Source organism: Corvus moneduloides, chromosome 1 (assembly GCF_009650955.1).
Source record: "Corvus moneduloides isolate bCorMon1 chromosome 1, bCorMon1.pri, whole genome shotgun sequence".
Classification (NCBI taxonomy): Eukaryota; Metazoa; Chordata; class Aves; order Passeriformes; family Corvidae; genus Corvus; species Corvus moneduloides.
In genome coordinates, this window is record NC_045476.1 from 87,719,112 (window position 1) to 87,738,509 (window position 19,398).

The 19,398-nt window shown below is 40.0% G+C and overlaps 1 protein-coding gene across 1 annotated transcript in view; it reads left to right on the top strand.

Moving 5' to 3' along the window:
- Positions 1-19,398, top strand: part of LOC116448010 (catenin delta-2-like) — a 255,663-nt gene that overhangs the window by 114,867 nt on the left and 121,398 nt on the right. Inside the window, exon 2 of the mRNA XM_032117915.1 lies at positions 12,034-12,167. Within this exon, the coding sequence (XP_031973806.1) occupies positions 12,039-12,167 (129 nt within the window). The 5' untranslated portion in view covers positions 12,034-12,038. The remainder of the gene's footprint in view (positions 1-12,033; positions 12,168-19,398) is intronic.

The window sequence follows — 19,398 nt, forward strand, 5'->3', positions numbered from 1 at the left end:
CTGGCAAAAGCATGGTTTTGTGAGGGAAACCATGGATGAAAAAACGGATTGGGAATACACTGGGGGTAATAGGACATAGGGTAAAAGGGAAAGGTGGGATTAGGAAAGGGAGACTGTAGGGGGGGCTTACAATGGAGATATTGTCTAACATGACTACGATTTTTTGCATATATACTGCCTTTTACAGGAACACCATCAGGCCCAGTGACCTGCGATGCTTGTAACCCTTTTCTCCCTAGTACAATATTAAATTCCACCACCTCTCCATCTCCCAAGCTTGGGATGCATTTTTCAGGGTTATTCTTTTTAATAGCAGTTCTATGCATGAATATGTCTTGCTGGTTGTCACACCTTGTTATAAAACCATAATTTTGCTTAACATTATACCATTTTACTATCCCTAAGGTCTTAGTTACTATGATCTTTTTCCGAGTGGCTGCTGTTTTTTGTCTTTGCTCTCTCCTTCGGTCGCTCCCGTGTTGGAATTGTCGGGGCTGCTCGTGCCTGCGCGCTCTTCCCGGGGTCGCGTTCGGGGCTGTGCGGGCCGGGCCGGGCCGCGCCGCTCAGTTCTCTGCGCGTCGCCTCCTCTGGTCGCAGCTTCGCTGCCAATGCCAGGCGCTGCACCCACGTCTCGGCCGGGCCCCCGAGCGATGACCCCCCCGCGCCCTGCTCCAGCGCGCGTCTCGGCTGGGCGCGGCTCCGTTCCACCGCCATTGCTGCCCGCCGCCGCCCGCGCGCCGCCTCTCTCGGCCGGGCGTTCCCAGGGCTCGCTCCACCACGCGCTGCGCGGGGCCGTGCGGGTCCCGCCGCTCCCGCCGCGCCTCGCTCCACCACCGACACTGCGGCTCGCGTGGCTCCGCCCGCGCACGGGAACTGCCTCGCTGCTGCTCGGAGAGCGCTCGGTGCACGTGGCCTGGGTCACACGGTCCCTGAGCCAGGCTTCCCTTCGCCAGGACACAGCTGACATTGCTCAGCAGTCTCGGTAACTAAATAATATTCACGAAAATATTCTTCCATCGGCATATATTTTGACTCAAATATTAACTGTGTCCAAACGGTTTTCCAAAAGCCCTTCATAAGAATTAAATCCCAAGAAACATAGAAAAAGTTCTTAAACAACCATGCCAGGAAGTGTTTCAGTTCTTTCTGAGCTTGAATCAAGCTAAAATTTACAAATCGTTGTTCAAGAATCGTTTTAAGTTTAAGATAAATGTCCATATGCGGCTCTGAGAGCCAAGAGTCTTCCCACGGTTCCTCCATAGTTTAGATACGGAATAGCAAAGCAAAACCAAGAAGAGGAATCCAAAGTTTCCAGGGTTTACTCACACAAATCAGTCGCTTAGGGATCGGGGATCGTTCTGCTCACAATTTGTTGCAGTGGGGATCCTGCAACACGCATATATCAAACCAGGAGTCCCGTGGAAAGGAAATATATATGGACAGACAGATTCTTGCTAGATGTTTCAGAGGTGTTTATTTCTCCAGCCGCATGGCCGGAGCTCTGCCGAGGAACTGTTCCAGTCACGGGACCAAGGGTCCTTCTGCCCGCGCAGGGAACACAAACCAACCAATGGGAACGAGGCTGAGCAGGGGCAGGGAAACCCCGTGTCTGTGCCCTCAGGGCCCCTCTCCCAGGGCTACACGGCAGGGGAGGGACCCCAACAGGGGCCAGTGAACTGATACAGCTCTAGCTTTGTGGTTTGGGTCTGATCTTTAAATCTCAATGCACTGGTCAGCAGTGGTTCTGGCTCTGGTTTGAGAGGAAAAAACAGCAAGGGATGTACAATTAGACCATCTTTCTCTTGCCTTTTTTTCAAGGTCCTTTGGGCCAAATGCTGAACCTTTTTTCTCATAAGCACTTCTTCTGAGTTACCCTGCGAAAATAATTGGGAATGGTTTCAAATTTTTGTTTCATTTTAAGGAGGCAGGCTGTATAAGTAATTCAAAGTACTTGAAATTGCCAACATTTTAGCAAAAAGCAAAACTTGTTTGCAAAAAAAAAAAAAAAGTTTTATAGCATTACTCGAGCAAAACAATACTTAGCAGGATAGTCGTGAACTAAAAAGTTTGGAAGCATTGCAGATGGCTTAAGCACTAGGCAAGACTTCAGGTTTCACATGGCTTCCAGTGTTCTTACACTTGTTAATGTAGATAGTGGCAGGAAAATATTTGATACAGCCTGTGGAGGCCTCAGGCTATTGTGTACGTAAGACCCTTCATTTTGCTTCCTCTTTGCAGAGCAGGAAAATAGAGATATTTTATTCAAGTCTCAGGGCAGAAATAGAGAGTTCCTGAGGAAGAAACTTTTTTGTCTTGAGCTATAGGCTTTGGAATGTTTCAGGAAATGACTTTTTGAGTCAGGCATCTGTGGAAGAGAAGGAAATTTTAGGTATTTCATATTTATCTATCAGACTTTAGAACAGGTTAAGACAAGGAAAATATTGGAGGAAGTTTTGCAGAATAGCTTCTCTTCTGTCAGGTTTTAGAATATAATTGTCTTTATCCTTTACTGCGACAGTGGGGATCTTTTATATCTTCTACCACACTTCTGCAAAGAGCAGGCAGGAAAAAAAAGAAATTTTATGACTTAATGAACCTGAACCTCAACTTAACTAAATTTTAAACAGAGAATTCTTTTTCACACCCTTAGAGACCCTTATGCAGTATGGTTAAAATAACTGAGTGCAACAAGCTGAAGTCATAAAAGAAGACGAGAGCCAAGCTCACCTGTCTTAGTGAGCAGGGAGATGGATGAGTCTATGGACAAAGAACAATCCTAGAAAGAAAACAGAGCCCTTGCTGTTTGGAAAGCACTCATGATGGGTTAGCTAGAATAAGACAAGTGCTGACTAATCCCACGTATCCCTGATCCCTAATGGAGCCTAAGCCTTTCCAAAGGTCTTTAAGTTTAATTAATCTGGTTTCCTGCTTTAGTAATTTCAACATAGGAGATATATGCTTTAGGATGTTGTGATAACTACTTAGGCAATCAAAAGACATTTTTGCCTTCAAGGTATTTGGCAGGTTCTGGCAGTTTTTCTTATCTTACTTTTGACTCAAGAGATTATCAACCTATTTTTAAGAATACTTACCCAGACACAAATTATACCGGGCTTGTCAGCTAAGACAGGAGAGCAACGGAAATCTGCGATTTCAAAGGGTTTGTGTGCAGGAGAAGGGAGGGCCCATATTTACAGACTCTCTGCCCTGTTTCATTGTCACACAGCTGAAGGATTCAGATTCATCGCAGAAAAACTCAATGCAGCATTAGTAGGTATGTGTCCTGCTGTCTAGAGGCAATACTATCTCAGCCCTCAGTCATCTCCATCGTTTGAGATTACTGAAGGAATAATAGGTCATCTTTCCTACTGGAACTGATTCCTTGCATATCTAAATTCTCAAGCAGCACCAATTTCTACTTCTTCCAATAGGAATCTTATTCCAAAAGTCTAGTGTAAACATATTTGTTAGTCTACCAATCATATGTGATAATATTTGAATTGACTTTACAATATTTAATAGTGAGTATTACTGGTTTGGGTATTTTTCCCCTTCCATATCTGTACCTAATATGACTTGTGATATACATAATAATTTACAAGAATGACCAGGCCTATTTAATTCTGTATCATTCTGACTCATCATTTATACCCACAGAATTCTTAGCTTATCAGAATGACTCAGTGAACATCATGAAAGATTGTGGGTTTCATGTTCATAGATACAATGCCAAATCTTTTTTTTTTTTTTTTTTTGCTTCTCACAGTTGTTAGAAGCTGCTATGTTGAAGCTGTTGACAACTGTAGGCTTTCAAATAGCAACTGTTGTTTGTATATGCAGGGAGAAATTGAGGTTCCCTGTGGAAACTGTGCAATTATTATGTAGAACATTGGAGTAATTTCTGCATTTATTTTTTAATTACAAACAGGTAGAAACAGAATCAACACTAGCCCTTTTGACATAATTATACTAGTTACTGCAATATCATAAACAGTAAATTTAAGTGTAGGAATAGTTTTAGGTAAAAAAAAAGAAAAATTAAATTATTTTCATTTTAAAGTAATTCCGCTTATTTTTGAAACAATAGAACAAAGGTAAGAGCAATTCTAATAGGAACAATAGAAATGCCTATTATTAAATCGTATTCATACAGTAATCTCTACACAGCATGTCTAAGGTAGAGGAAAGGAAGCAAAAGTTTTTCTTGATGCATAATTGCATATTGGATTATTTTAAGTGACTGATTCTTATCCAAGGCTACTTCAGTGTAATTTGTGGTTTTCCAGATGAGTTCAGTTACATGTCAGATTTGATTACTGTGCAGTAAGACAGCATGACTTACACTTTCATAACGAATGCACTCACTGATTAATGGTTCATTGTACAGGAAGTATGCACTGTACATGTTTCTTACCACAATAACTTTTTATTAAAGAAATATATTTGGATTTTCTGATTTCCATAATTTGATGCTGTTGCCAGTGTAGTGGCTGACTTGGCTTTTGCTATAGATTATCAGACATTGTGGACCTGGTTGTTTTGTTTTGGGTTTTTTTAACCTATATGCACTTTCTACCAATGAAAGGGTGATACAACATTTGGGTTATATAAACAGCATTAACAGTGACTTTTAAAGGAACTTCAATCCAATATTTAAAAATGAGAGTCTGCCTCTTTAAGCAACATTCCCTCCTTCTTTAAGCATTGATGCTGTGGCTTCTTCACTTCTAGATTTTTTTTCCATGAATGAACCTTAGTTATTTCTGATGTGGAGGAGGAGAATAAGATCAGTGAAAGGCAGATGAGAGAAAGTGCTCTTTCCATCTGAGAAAGAACAGAAAGAGTGGCAACGTGTAATTATAGAACTATGCCACCAAACTGCTTTCACCAATGACATCTTCATGGCTATACTTCTTTAGTTCCTGTAATGGGTTCAGTTTGTAACCAGGTAGAAACACCAATTTAGTGTAGTGGTTTGGTCCAAAATATTCATTAGTGTTTACCTTCTGTGAGATAAGAATTAGGAGAAAAGCAAAGCAGGCACAAAACTTGAAAGAATATAAAGAAGTTTATTAATAGACCTAAAAGGAGAAAAAAAAAAAAAAGTAAAATCATACCACACCTTCAGAACTCTTCTCCTCCCCCCACCTTTCCCCCTTCTCCCATTGACAATGTAAAAAGACAATCCTTGAGATGTTCAGTCTGTTTACCACTTCCATAATAACCTTGTTCAGTCCATTTAGAAAGAAGAGTCTCTCTTGCTCATACCATGGAGATATTATCACAACAAGACAGCCGCCTGGGCTGGTGCTGGTTCTCCGCTCGCATCATGTGAGGATCCCCTCCCACGACTTGCAGCTTTCCCCACAACTGCTTTCAAGGGTCCAATCTTGAGCTAATGGGGTACAATTTTAAGGTTGAGCCATTCAGAAACAGAAGTTCTCTTCACCCATCTCTGGGAGCATTCAATCTCTAAGAACAGAGGCCCTTCTCCTTCCCTGGGAAGAAAAGGGTCCTCATCATCTTCATCTCTAGGACCATCTCTGGGAGTATTTCTTGGAACAGAGGTCTTCTCCTTCCAACTGGAGCAAGAGTCCTCATCGCTTCCATCTCTCCCTGTTCAAACTTCTCATCAAATTACAGCTGCTTCAGCATTTGCTTATTTCAGCACTTGAGGTGCTTTTGCTCACAAGTACAGTTTGAACGCTCCACCCCCCGTGCCTTCATGAAATTACAACGGGTACTCTGATGTATCATAGTCTATCACCACCATAGCTTTACAACAGAATTTCAGCTTCAAGCATCTCCTCTTCCTCCTCCCTCAGGTTTTCAACTCTTCACAGAACTAAAAGGGTTAATCTCACCCAGGTCTTCCAGCTGGAATTTCGCTTATCACTGTTGGTCACATGATCTTTGCCAGGCATTGGGGCAGCTTCAGCTGAATTCCTCGGAGGAACTGGAGAGGGGGGAGCTGGGCTGCTCTGTCTGCACATAGCAGGGCTGTGGGGGGCCACGGGTGGAACAGGGCTGCATGGCTCCAGGCCCGAGCAGGGCCTGGCCCGGGCCCTGCGGGCCCCATACGGGCCCTGCAGCTACATGTCCCAGCACCAGAAATGAGACAGAGCTCCCCCGGGCTTTGTCCATTCTTAAATGTGGACCACAAAGGCGGTCCTTAAAGAATTGTCCATATTCAAACTGGCCCGCTGATAGGTTCTGTCAGGTCATAGAGGAGCTGTAAGCCCCCCTTTACAAGAAAATCACTTTTGGAACTATGCTTGCTAATCCATGACAGTTCCCCATTTAGTAAATCTCTGCCAATAACCTATGCAAAAGTGTGTGTGCAAAATTAAACTTTTAAGTGAAACCTCAACATCTGACATTGCCATTTTCATATGCTCTTTTAAATCCTATAAATTTTTTATCTAAGGATTTATTTATGGTGTGGAATGTACCTCTGTGCCTGAGTTCAGCCTTAACAGGCTTTTGCAATTTGACCTTGGAACTAGCTATGTTGGTTGTATTAACCTCAGACAAGGCATGAAATCCTCCTACAAGGAAGGGTATCTTGCCATCCAGCATCCACTGCTATCCCAAGGGTCACAGAAGGAATGTGGTTTTGCCATCTTTTATTTCCCACTTCTGAATGTCATGCTACTACTGTTGCCAGATACTTGTGTGATCCACTCATAAAAATTTGGATCACAGAGGTACAAACTGATGGTCCTCTGAGATCATTGAGTTCAACCATTAACCTAACACTGTGAGTCCACCACTAAACCATGTCCTTAAGCACCACATCTACCTGTGTTTTAAATACTTCCAGGGATGATGATTACACCAGATCCCTGGGCAGCCTGTTCTAATGCTTTGCAATGCTTTTGGTGGAGAAATTTTTTCTAAAATCCAGTCTAAACCTCTTCTGGCACAGCTTGAGGCAGTTTTCTCTTTTTGTATCCCGTGCTACTTGGGAGAAGAGACCTAGCCCTCTGTTCAGACAGTTGTAGAGAGTGATAAGGTCTCACCTGAGCCTCCTTTTCTCCAGGCTAAACAACCCCAGCTCCCTCAGCTGCTCTGGACCCTCTCCAGCACCTCAGTGTCCTTCTTGCTGTGAGGGGCCCAGAACTGAACACAGGGGTTTTGGTGTGGCCTCACCAGTGCCGAGTACAGAGGGACAGTCACTGCCCAGGTCCTGCTGGCCACGCTATTGCTGATACAGGCCAGGATGCCTTTGGCCTTGGCCACCTAGGCACATGGTGGCTCATGTTCAGACGGCTTCCAGGTCCATTTTTGCCAGGCAGTTTTCTACTGGGCTTTCTCCTCACATTATCCCTGCTCCAGTGTGGGTCCATTCCAGTGGCCGCAGGGAAGCCCCTGTCTCGCCGGGGTCTCTCCCTGGCCCAGGGCCATCCCTGCTGGGTCTCTCCCGCCTCCGTCCCCGCTCCCGCTGTCCCCTCAGGCTCGCAGGGCTGTTTCCCGCACGGTTCCCCCGCTCAGCCCTGGCTGCCGGGCAGCGTTTTGCCCTCCCTTGGCCAGGCTTTTTCCGGGGCTCTCGCCCGCCCGCCCGTGGCTGAGGGGCTCAGCCGTGCCCTGCGCTGGGGCCGCTGCAGCCGCTGGCACCGCCTGGGCCCGGCCCGGGCAGCCCCGGCCGCTCCGCAGAGCCGACACCCGGACACCTGCACCCAGGTGAGGAGAGGATGGTCTTGCTTGGATTTATAGGGTTGTTGGGTTATTTCGTTAAATTGAGATAAAGTTTTTAGATGCTATTAGAAAGACAGGGTAAAAAAAAAGGGTCAAACCGTAGACAGAATTTTGCCAGCGCTTTGGAATACGGGAAGCCATGAATTATTTATGTCTGACTTCCCAGTATGTTCCCAAAAGGCTGGTAGTATTTTCCCTGTTCATCTGTCTATGATCGTCTAAGATTTTAATTTGGTTCTCTCAGGAGTGTGTATATGCTCTGACTTACAGAATCTCATCTGTGTTTTTGTGACACAGATAGGAAATAGTGTTGCTGTTGTGGAAATTAAATGTAGCCAATTTACTTTTAGTAGTTTCTCAGCTATGGTGTACTGTGTTAAGCTGCTTAGCTTTTATTTTTCTTCTTGTACTCGCTCTAATTTTCCCTTTGTTTTTGGTGTTAAATTCCTGGGAGTGTGAGTTAAAAGGCTATCAGCCAACTTATTTTATGATGAAAAATGAAAAGAATTGGGGTGGCTTTTTTAGGGAAGCCAGAGAAGAAGGAAAGGTACTGTGGTCATCATCATTCTGTGGGAAAATGCTGTTTTGAAGAGAGCTGATGGAATTGTTCGGTTTTTTTGTGTCCATGCTGAACTGTGCAGGAAACAGGGAGCTTACATGTGTTATATTAAACAGCAAAGCAAGTCTTCTACTGATACGGCCAGTGGAGCCTGGAGCAGAGGGAGCTGGCTAAGGGAATCAGCAGTGAGAGAGGCTGTGCAGGACTGGTTCTGTGTGTTAAATATGTGGAATGACAGGAAAAAATCTGCCTTGTTTAGAGGCTTGGTAGCAGGCTAGGGGCACAGAGGCTCATTTCAATCATATTTTTTGTAATTCTACAGTACTGGCAGTTTTAATTCCCATTGAAACCTGAGAATTTCCAATTTCTTATTCTGAAGACTGAGCTAAATTGAAAGTTCATATCTGAATAGGTGTGCAAATGTGCCATTGCTGTGTTGGTGTTTGCTGTTGAAAACACTGATCCATGTTGCTGAGTCATGTGTGGGGTTTTTTTTAATCTAACTACCTTCAGTATAGTAGCATCTCTGTTGCTTGTGAAAACTCATTCTGTATTTTCTTTCTGTATGGTATCTCTCATACAAATTTAAGTAATGAAGAAATAACTGTTACAGTCTCTAGTGTTAACAGTTCAGCTGGATGACACAGAGCTGTAGATCCAAGGATACTGGCCTACTAAGTGCTATTGGCTGCACTCTTTCCCCTTGAGCAACCACAGTATAAACTGAACTCATGAGATACATATCTGAAATTACATTCTCTGGCCAGAAGAAATATTTTAACAGGGGCACAAAACATTCCTTTTAATGGCAGAGACATTTATTTTGATTTCTCTGTTTCTAGATGAAGAGGACATGTGCAGCATGCCTTTTCTTATATTCCCCCTCCCCCTTTTAAGATCTATATGTTAAAAAAAAAAAAACCAAAAAGACAAGCAAATTATGGAAACATGCAGTGTTTGCAGAATGTTAGAGATATTGAGCCTTTTTGAGGCAAGTACAGTTTATGACAGTAGTTGATTGTGTAATCAGATTTTCTTCCATGTAAACTGATCCTTGCAAATGCAGATTACTAAAGCAGTTGTTGAAGTGTTCTTTGGTGGAAACAAAGAGTTTAAAAATTACAGCCTAAAAATTAAAATTTAGTGAAGTTGAATATAGCCCTAAAAGAAGTTGACAATAGCAGCAGGCAATTGCTGCCTGTCTCTCATGGATGGAATTGTTTTGAACTCACATAAAAACTGTTGTTGTCATACCAAGTAGCATCTTTTTGGTCACAGAGCAGCTTCCCCGTTGGCCATGCAGCCTTTCAGTCCCTCTCAAATACCCTTTAAATGTTCTGGACCGTTTGTGCTAGGGCAAGCATTTTGTGTAGTTCTGCACTCCCAGTCTCGTTTACTTTGCTGGGTTTTACCTCCTCGGGCGAATGTTTATGAAACAGCCGATTCAGCAGAGCCTCCCCGCCCTGGGGTCAGGCAGCCCTGGGGGAGCGTGGGGATGACCTAAGCAGACAAAGGGGCTTTTCCCAGAAAGCTTCCTCACCACTGCAGGGAAAGCAGGATGCAGCAGGGGAGCTGCTCTCAGCCAGTGCGCCTGAAAACATTTCACCAGGCGCCTCATTCACAGCTCTGGTGTTTCTTCCCAGTCTCGGGACGCAGTTCTTTGAGCCTCATGCTGTTGTAGTTCCACGTGTCCCCGCGGTGAGCTGCCCCGAGCAGGAAGCACCCAGCACCTAGAGCGAGTGTATGCGAGGGTGGCAGCCTCACTCATGTGCCCGTGGTCTCTTGCAGACTTCACAGGCTACGGAGTTGATAGCAAGGAGTGTTGCAGTGATTTCTGCACTATTTACAGTGATTTCTGCAAATGTCACTCTACAAAATCAGGCTACAAAATCCATTATTAGGCCATCTGTATTTTTTTTTTTTAGGTAAATAGCCACACGAAAAGAAAACTACTTTTGTTTCTACTATGGTAATTTAATTATTAATTTACTAAGAAAATAAAACAACTAGATTGTTTGAAAGCAAGGTAACAGAAGTAGCATTTATATGTGTGTGCCTACATGTCTTTTCTGTGGTACTTTACAAAACAGTAGCAAGTTTAATTGTATGTCACAAACTAGTTAACTTCTTATAACAGAAGCCAATTCTTTTGTTTAACAAAACAAGAAAATGTAATTCAAAAAGTCATTTTAGATTGAGGTACTGGGAAGTTTTGTATGGTCTGCTTGTACTCATGATAGAAGAAGGCAGGTATATCCTCCAAGTTTTTATAGTTTAACTTCAAATAGTGTGTGTGTGTGTGTTTGGAGCAAGGACATTATCGGAGCCAAAGAATCAGTATTTACCATTCTCAGTAAGATTTACTTACAAAAAATAAGCTGTATGAAAATGTGTAGCTTTGTTAATTAAAATTATATTTAATCACATTCTTCAATATATAAACTAACCTAGCCTGAAATTTAGGGATATTTTTCTTTCAACAAATAACTGGCTTTTTTATGAATGATCTGTGTTTTCATGGTTTTGTCTTGCATATGTATGCCAGTGTCTTGAGCTTTAGAAAACTTTTGAAAAATGCTACCCAGCTGGGCTAAATGTGTGTTCTTGGGCAGCACTGTGGCTTCAGAGACAAAGCTTCATAGAATGTCATCTTCCCTTCTTTTAGATCTCTAATTCCATGGCAGACCAATGAGGGGATGCTTGGTCTGGGTATTGAATTTTGTATTTGCTTTTACCAGCTGCCCTTTCCTACTGTTTTCAGTCTTATCACTTCTTCCAGGAAAAGCTCTATTATTATATATTTTAGCAGAATAGAGCCAAGGCAGGAGTTTTGCTTCAGATGCAAGTGATGAGTGCTTGGAATATCCCCACTGGCTCTTTAGGAGGCCCATCCAGCTGGCAGCCTGTGGGCCACTTCTCTTCCACAGAATAATTCTGGCCAGCTCCCACATGAACGGGACTTTATCCTATCGTGCCTGTGCATAACCATGCAAGTTGCCTCTCTGTTCCTTTACTTCTGGAATGTGGCACAACATGTCTGCCTCTGGAGATGTGCCTATAGTGATTTTTAAACAGAGACACTACCCTACAGCTTAGCCTTTGGAAAGATAAATCACTCCACAGTCACACCACTGTTTTACCCTCTAAAAAGAAATGCTAGAAATGTCTTCAAGTGCTAAGATTCTTCTTTTCTTTTTTTGCTAAGAGGTCTCAAAAAGGGCTTAACAATTGATGTGCTGTTTTTCTCAAAAATACTATGATAAAATGTTCTCAAAATCACCTTCTAGACTAGAAGAAAGAGTATGAAAGTTACCTAGGCTTAAAATACAATACATGTTAAATAATCATGTGTGTTAGCAAGTCAACACTAGATGGTTTCTACTTCTCTCATGTATCATTTGTTGGTTTTCTGTTTGCCAAGCGTTTCATGATTCATTACTTTCATGATGCTGTAATTTTATGCTGCGTGCTGCCACTGGAATACTATACAAAAATTACAGCTATAAATTATTTGAATCCTCTCCAAATGTACTGATGGTGAATATTTCAGAGGTAGACTGGGAGATTTTTTTTTTTTTTTTGTATAATTAATTCAGAAATAATTTTAGTTTTAAATAAGTGATATATTCTACATTACGGATTCTATATTACAGAAAAGAAGCATGTTCTGTAATTTTTACCTTAAGTGAGTATTATTATACTTATATGTATACAATTCTGATATTTATCAGGTTTATGATAACAAATTCATTGTTTTATTTTTCCATGAACTGCAGAAACTATGCCTGTTCCAGACCAGCCCTCGTCTTCTGACAAGACAAGTTCCCTTAGTCCTGTGTTGAACACATCCAATGGTGATGGCTCTGAAACTGAGACAACCTCTGCCATTCTAGCTTCAGTCAAAGAACAGGTAGGCAAGCGATGCATCTGTGGCTAGAAAACACAATAGTATGATTTAATGGGGTTTTTTTTACAAATGTTTCATAGCTGGTATCTGAATAATTTAGTTCACAAACACATACTGCAAAGAATGTTAACTATTTCTTCAGTGTTAGTAGGCTTCTGTAAGCTTTTCCTACATTCCTTAACATAATTTAATTGAATTGCTCATTTTATTCTCCACTTTCACTCTTTACTGTGGATGGTGGTTTTCAGAGATCTCTCATTTTATTGTTGTCAGTCTGCATGTGGAGTTAGAGTATACATGGCATGTAAGAGTTATAGATACCTGAATTGCAGAGAAGATGTGTTATTGTAGAATTTTTAAAGGATTAGTAAGAGTCCTAGGATTTTAAAATTTATATACATGTTTTTGGAGGTTTTTGTGTAAAACTTGATGTGAGATTATTTCAGGGCAAAACTGGGTACAGATAGAGGCACTCAGTTTTGGATGATTAAAACCAAAATATTAGAAATTTTCACAGAAATGGTCTTCAGTGTGATGGTCTGTTTGATGCTAGTAAGACAGGTTTGGACATTTTAATGTAAACTTTTGTGGGCTGAGTGTCAGAGTTTTTGCTTTTAATGCCATTCTGTACATTAGGAGATGGTTAATATTTCAAACTGGTCTCTCTCACTACCTCGTTTGGTTCAACAACATCAACATTCCAAAGAGAGACATTAAAATCTGCTGCTTTTAGGCAGCTTTCTCCTTGATGAAGGTGTCTGAATTGGTTCTCTCATTATAAAGTAGTGATCTTTCCCTGCCAAAGACATTCACTGCTTCTTGATTTAAATTAATGCAAGAATTCAGCTTATGATGTCTACCAGCACTGGAGTAATGGCTGTTGAGTTGTAGAGATTTTATAAAAATTATGACATCAGTCTTCATTGGGTTTTTTGCTATATGCCAGTTCTCTCTTTTGGGTGTTAAAGATTAGTCATATTTTCTGTTCTGAAAAGAGGAGTTCAAGAAAGAAATGTTGTAATGTGGAGTTTTGTTTTGAGATTTATGAAATATCATTGGAATTGAAAATTGCCCATGGTTTAGATGCTTGTATTCTCTTCCAAGTCAATAACATTACTTGTGCATGTTATCAGTGTTTCAGCCTGTGTCACTGCATTATTTTGTAGAAAAATACCTGCCTTAGTTTTTGACTCTCTGATGCAAATGTACAGGGAAGTTACATACATAGGAGATGATATATCTGCTGTTGGAATATGAATCACTGTATGCAACAGTGACAAGAGCTTCTCTGTTGTTGGGTGTTGTGAGGATTGCTGGTTTATACCTGGTTATGTGTTTCACAAATGAACCTCCCACCCCTATAAATCAATTAATTGAGTACCAGAGGGAATTGGTGCTGACTCCACTAGATGAAAAGGGTTTCAAGTGGGAATATATTAGCAAAGTTATTTCTGATTCTTGAGGACCACTGCAAAAAGGAGCCTGTAATAAAGTAGTTCTGCATTCACTTAACACCAAGAAGAGCCTAGCCAGCTAACCTAAGGTTCTGCTGACTAAAAAGATAATGTCTTGAACCATTGTGGTACAAGGTACCACAATGTAACAGGTTCTCTTAAGGAAACTTTTTTCTTGACAGGTATCTCTAGTCAGACTTACCTTGAAGCTGGAAGACTGTACTGAGCTCCAAAACAAGCCATAATAATAATAATAATGTTAATAATAATAATAAACCACAACAAACCCCAAACCTGCTTTTGGGCTTCTTCTTTTCCCCACAGCATTGTGTTTTGACACACTTCCATTATTGAACGTTCTGGTGGAAAAATTCTAGGTAATGCCACAATCCTGTGCTTCAGACAGATGAAATTCATTGCACTGATTTGCCATTATGGGAGTAAATGAAGTTAAGTTTCTAACTGACTGTTCAAATGGGTAGCCACCTGCTTTTTAGAAGAAGGAATGAGTTGCTTTACTGTCTGGTATGTGATTTTGCTCTATATGCCCTTTGACTGTAGCCAAAAATATACCTAGAGTTAAATAGACACAATTGTTCAAAAGTACTGCTAATGTAGAGAAATTAAGGTGTTTTTCAACATATCAATCATAATTAAGGTGTTTTTCAACAAATGAAGTATATTATATTTTCTTCATCTATGCTGATGTTTAGCTTTAAAAGGTGTTCTTACATTTTTTTCTCATGGAACACTTGGGGTAACATCATGTGTTACCTCTCATAAAATGAATAGAACATTATTGCTGAGTGATGGCAACAGAGTAAACTGTGGTATTTATGGTACTGATGACTGTAAAAGCTGTTTGCAATCTTTGAAGAGAGCAGGATACAGGAAAGGCACAGAGAAGTAGTAATAAATATTGTATTTATTTCCTCTACTTAAATCTCTTATGTGAAACTTAAATGATTTATTCAGAAAATGTTAAGTTTTGTTGTGCTTAGTTTGAAAAATTCATATGCCTGTGCTGTCATATTTTGAGGAACTGATTTATTGGGCCTAAAAAGTTTACTGGGTTGAAAAATTGTGCTTTATATGTCAGATGTAAAGTGACACACATGATTGGCGTGACTCGATCAGAAGATTTAGCCACATGCTTTTCAAGCTGAGGATATCTGTCAAAAGAGAAATAGGAGCCAGAAAATACAGAAAAGGAGAGAAAATATGGAAGTATTTTGCTGTTGAGGAGTTTGGTTGATTTTGAGAAATGCAAATGCAGAACTCCTTGCTTTAAAATACAGGCCATTTCATTTGTGTTTTACCTCTGGACAAGCATGCTGATTCACTTCTGGGTTTCAGACTTCAGAGATGCAATTGAGAAGTGATAGATACGGAACATGAATCCATTTCTTATCCCTTGCTGCTAACTTTCTTAAGGTCAGATGGCACTGCTGGAGGCAAGATCAGAATCAGTCACTGTATGTCTAAGAAACCATGAGATGCCAGGCAGTGACCTTTGACTTAGCTGTTTTTGAGCAGTCCTTATGAAGAGGAACAGTAAATAACTTCTGTGAAAATGGAAACTGTTGTTTTGGGGTTTTGGTCTGGTTTTTGTTTGTTTTTTTGTGGTTTTTTAGACAGTATCAAGTTCTTTAAAGAGAAATCGACCAATAAACACATCATTTCAGTTTTCCATGCTGTATAAAGTGTATGAAGAAGGATTTTTTTCCTTTCTTATGATATACCTTTGGCCCAATGCTTCACAGATTTTAGAAAACATAAAGCCGTTTTTCTTTGTGCTTTGTCATCTGTTTTTGTATCTGTAAATATGGGAAAGATTCTTCAACAAAAAAGTGACATCAGGGATCTAATTTGTGAGGATATATGTGATAGATTCAGCTACTTCTGCAAAAAGTATGATGTGCTTCTGATTGGGAATTTCCACCTGCAAAAGAGACTTCTGAGCCCACTTGTTCAAAAACATCCTGGGAAGAGAGCTATTGATGATGCTCCTTTGAAGGTGGAAATAGCTGCTGGGGAGCCTTTTGAGTAAATATGTAATGAAGCTGATGCTTTTCCTGGAAGTCTCCAGACATATATGGTTGACAGTACTTTGGTTCTTGGCATACAGAAAACTGCTCCCTTGGAAGCTGAGGAGGATTGTAGTGACCTAGCAGAGGCTTGTTTTGGCAGATTTAATTTTTATAGAGACACTTGGAAAACATGAAATAAAGTAATTTCCTAAGAGTGAGATCCATCTTGAAGTATGGACAGCTATTTTCAACTCAGAAATAGTACCATACATCTCTTTTATTTTCTTTGTGGCTCTAGATTCCTTTAGCATCTTAGTAGTAGCCTGTTTCAGAGAACAGCTTTCCCTTTCAGAAAACTTATGCAAAGAACTTATGCCAATGTTTAATATTTCTTTTGAATCTGTTTTTATACATACCTATTTCAAATAAAGATACTTGTTTCCAGTTGCCTGTCTTCATTTCACCCTCTCAAGAAAAACATTTAGACTAATTCTTTCGAAATATTTCTCACACCGTTCAAATCAGTATTGATTAATATGGTCTTTAAATCCTACTGCTGATTCCAGAGAGAACAGAAGTCTTTGGCTTTTTTGGTTGCTGGTGGCTTTTGGGTTTGGTTTGGGTTTTTTGGGTTGGGTTCTTTGGGGTTTTTTTGGCTTTGTAAGATGTGGTTTTTTCCTAACATGACTTATGTTGCTTTTAATATTTACTATGTTTTTCCACTAGAAAGTTACTTGTTTGTCAGGCAATTGTGATTTGAAACTATATTAAAAATCACAGGGCAATAATTACTAAGTGTTATTATTCATGTCAGTATTAAATAAGGGCAATATATCTGACTTAAGTAAACTTTTACATCAGGTGTTAGTACTCTTTGGAAACGATTATGTATGCCATGCACATCTTATATAGGTACATATAAGTAACACTGCAGATAGAAATGGCTGTAGAAGTTCCAAGATTGTTTCTTTGCTCTGCCAGATTGTGTTCCTTGTGTCTTTATATCATGATTGAAGTTTTAGAAAAAAAATCCCATATCTAGATGGATGTTTCAATTCAGGCTATTTTTTTTAAGGCCTTAAGTCCAGAAGAGATGTGAAGTCATCTAGTCTGACCAGCAGGTCATGACATTTCATACAGTCATCCAAATTTTGGGCCCCCAAATCTGATTACAGAATAACATATGCACTGTTTTCCCTAATATAATGCATTGCATATTGTAATATGTGATATTCACCAAAATAAAACCCCATTCTTGCCTTATGGGTACCAGTAATTACTCTAGTAATATCAAGTGCTCAGCAGGTTTCCTAAATAGGTTCAATTATGATATATTCATGTCTTGCTTCCCTTCAAACAGCAAGCTCTGTTTCCGCCTTTAAAAGTTTTAGGGGCTTTATTTCAAACCCATGCTAATTATATTCAATCAATAGATATTTGTCTCATAATCTCTCTTAAGTAGCATGTCAATATACTCACTTCCTTAGTTATAGAAGTCCCTTGTTTCCAGTTGGGTTTTAAAATATTCCAGAGAGATATTCCTCTTCTATTTTCATTAATATATTGATTTAAGACAAGAACTGGACCTGGCTGTATGATATACTTAGAGTAGCACTAGTCTATACAGTGGATACCATGCTTCTAAGTTGCTGGACAGACCAACATATTGAAATATGAAGCTTTGGAGTATAGCTAGTGCTTCCCAGATACATCTTCAGGTTGATGGGAATTGCTTTTGAGATGCACAACTCCACTACTGGAAATGGCAAGCTGAGTGGAGAAGTTTTGAAGAGTGCCATCACATTGCCTGTTGAAGAAGGAAATAATTTAATATAGTTACTATCCACCCTACTCTATAAGATTCTCAGGTTCCTGATTTAGTCTGGGACAGGTTTCACGCAGTTCTTTGGAGCAGCCTTGAGTGTATTCATGTTGTGCTTCTCAGGAAACAGAAGTTAACAAGACTGGAGACCTAGACAAGTAATAGTTATTCCTGTTCAGAAGCCTGTATCTCTTTAAGTCGTGCCAAAGGCACAGTAACCATAGTAGATGCAGTATTAAGAAACTAAAAATTGCTTCACTGATAAAAGGTTGCAGTGATAATCCAAAACATTTTTGGGATGGTTTGAAATGAGCTGGGAGTGGAAAGGTTTCTGTGAATATTTAGTGTGATAGAAGAGTATTGAGGCAATATATCCTCCCACCAAAACCATCTTTGAAGAGAGGGAAGAAAATGCTAATTATCAGAATAAAATTAGAGTTAAATATGATACTATTTTGACTTGAAGTAATGTTGAAAAATTAGTCTTTCAAAGCCAAGAATTTCAGAGAAGCTGGATAGAATGCCACTTAGCAACAGCTCAGTCTAATGCTAATTTAAAGCATTAAGAAAGGCCATCACAAAGAAAAGCAAAGTATCCTTTCTTATCAGGCAGCCAGTATATGAACATACTTTTGGTAATGCAAAAGCTCTTCTGCCTTAGATTATTTTTTTGCCATTAGTGGAATAATTTCAAACTTGGAATAAAGATGCCCTATGAAAGTAATAATATTGATCTCAATGCCAACAGAATTTAAATTTTAGTATATTGAATTTCTAACATTTTAATGTATTACATTTATAACTTTTTTAAGATCATTGATGACTTTCTCTCCAGTATCATTCATTAGGGCTTTTTTAAACATAAAGTGCTTTCACTCCTAAACCTGACTTTTATAACCAGCATAGTGGAAGAGAGTCTCTATTTCACCTCAAAGTCACTTAAGAGGGAGATCTGAGCTTAAAATACAAGAAGCAAGTCAAGTTGTGCCTTTTCCTGTTCTGATGCATCTCCCTCTGTTGTTCTGGCAAACACGAACTTTAGCAGCCGTGTGGGGAATGCTGCTGGGAAGCTGAGTGGGTAGGAAATACGAAAAAATGAGATGGCAGCTCTGGGTTATAGGAGGTCGAGTGAGTTGCTTTCCCTTTTGGTGAAGGGCAGTTGGAACCAAGTGTCAACTTGTTTGCAAGTATTGGGCTTTTTAGCATGGCTGTTGTAAACATACTCTTTGGGCCATGAATTTAACCAACTTTCATGTAATACTTGGCATTATTAGGAAAGTTCAACATAATATGCCTATATAATTGTACAGGGGGATGGAAGTTTTGGGTGTGTCCCCCACAACTCTGCCCCACTTCTTTCTCTAAAAATAAGTTACAATCTTTATGAGACTTAGCTATCTAACCTGTTTTCGGCAGTTTTCTCTTTCTGTGCTTGAATTAGGCAATATCCATCGACAGTAATTTCCCTTTGCACAGAGAATATTTGAGGCTTGAGTTCCATGGCTTTCAAAACCACCACACCTCTTCTACAGAGAAAATTAAGTGCTTTAAAAAGACAAAACTCTGAATGCTTCAGTTAGTGATTGCTTTTATTTCTTCTGTCTTCCTGGGAAATGAAAAAAAAACCCCAAAAACAGCACTAAAAAGCATTTTCCAGATTCCACAGTGACCCGTTTCCTTTAAGTTGTCTTGCCAGTACTTTTCATGCAGCTTGCTCTTAAAACTTAAATTTTAAATGGGATTTTTGAAGTAGATTTACTTTTTGTAATTAGTTTAGCAATTTTTGTTCCTTTTATGTAATTTTGAAAACTTTACTACTTCTGTTGTGTTTCCCCATCTGTTTCTCTGTTTTCTCACATAATATTATTTTCTACTCCTGATGCATTTGCTGCCAAATGAAACTCTTGCCTTCATGTGGGTAGTTTAAA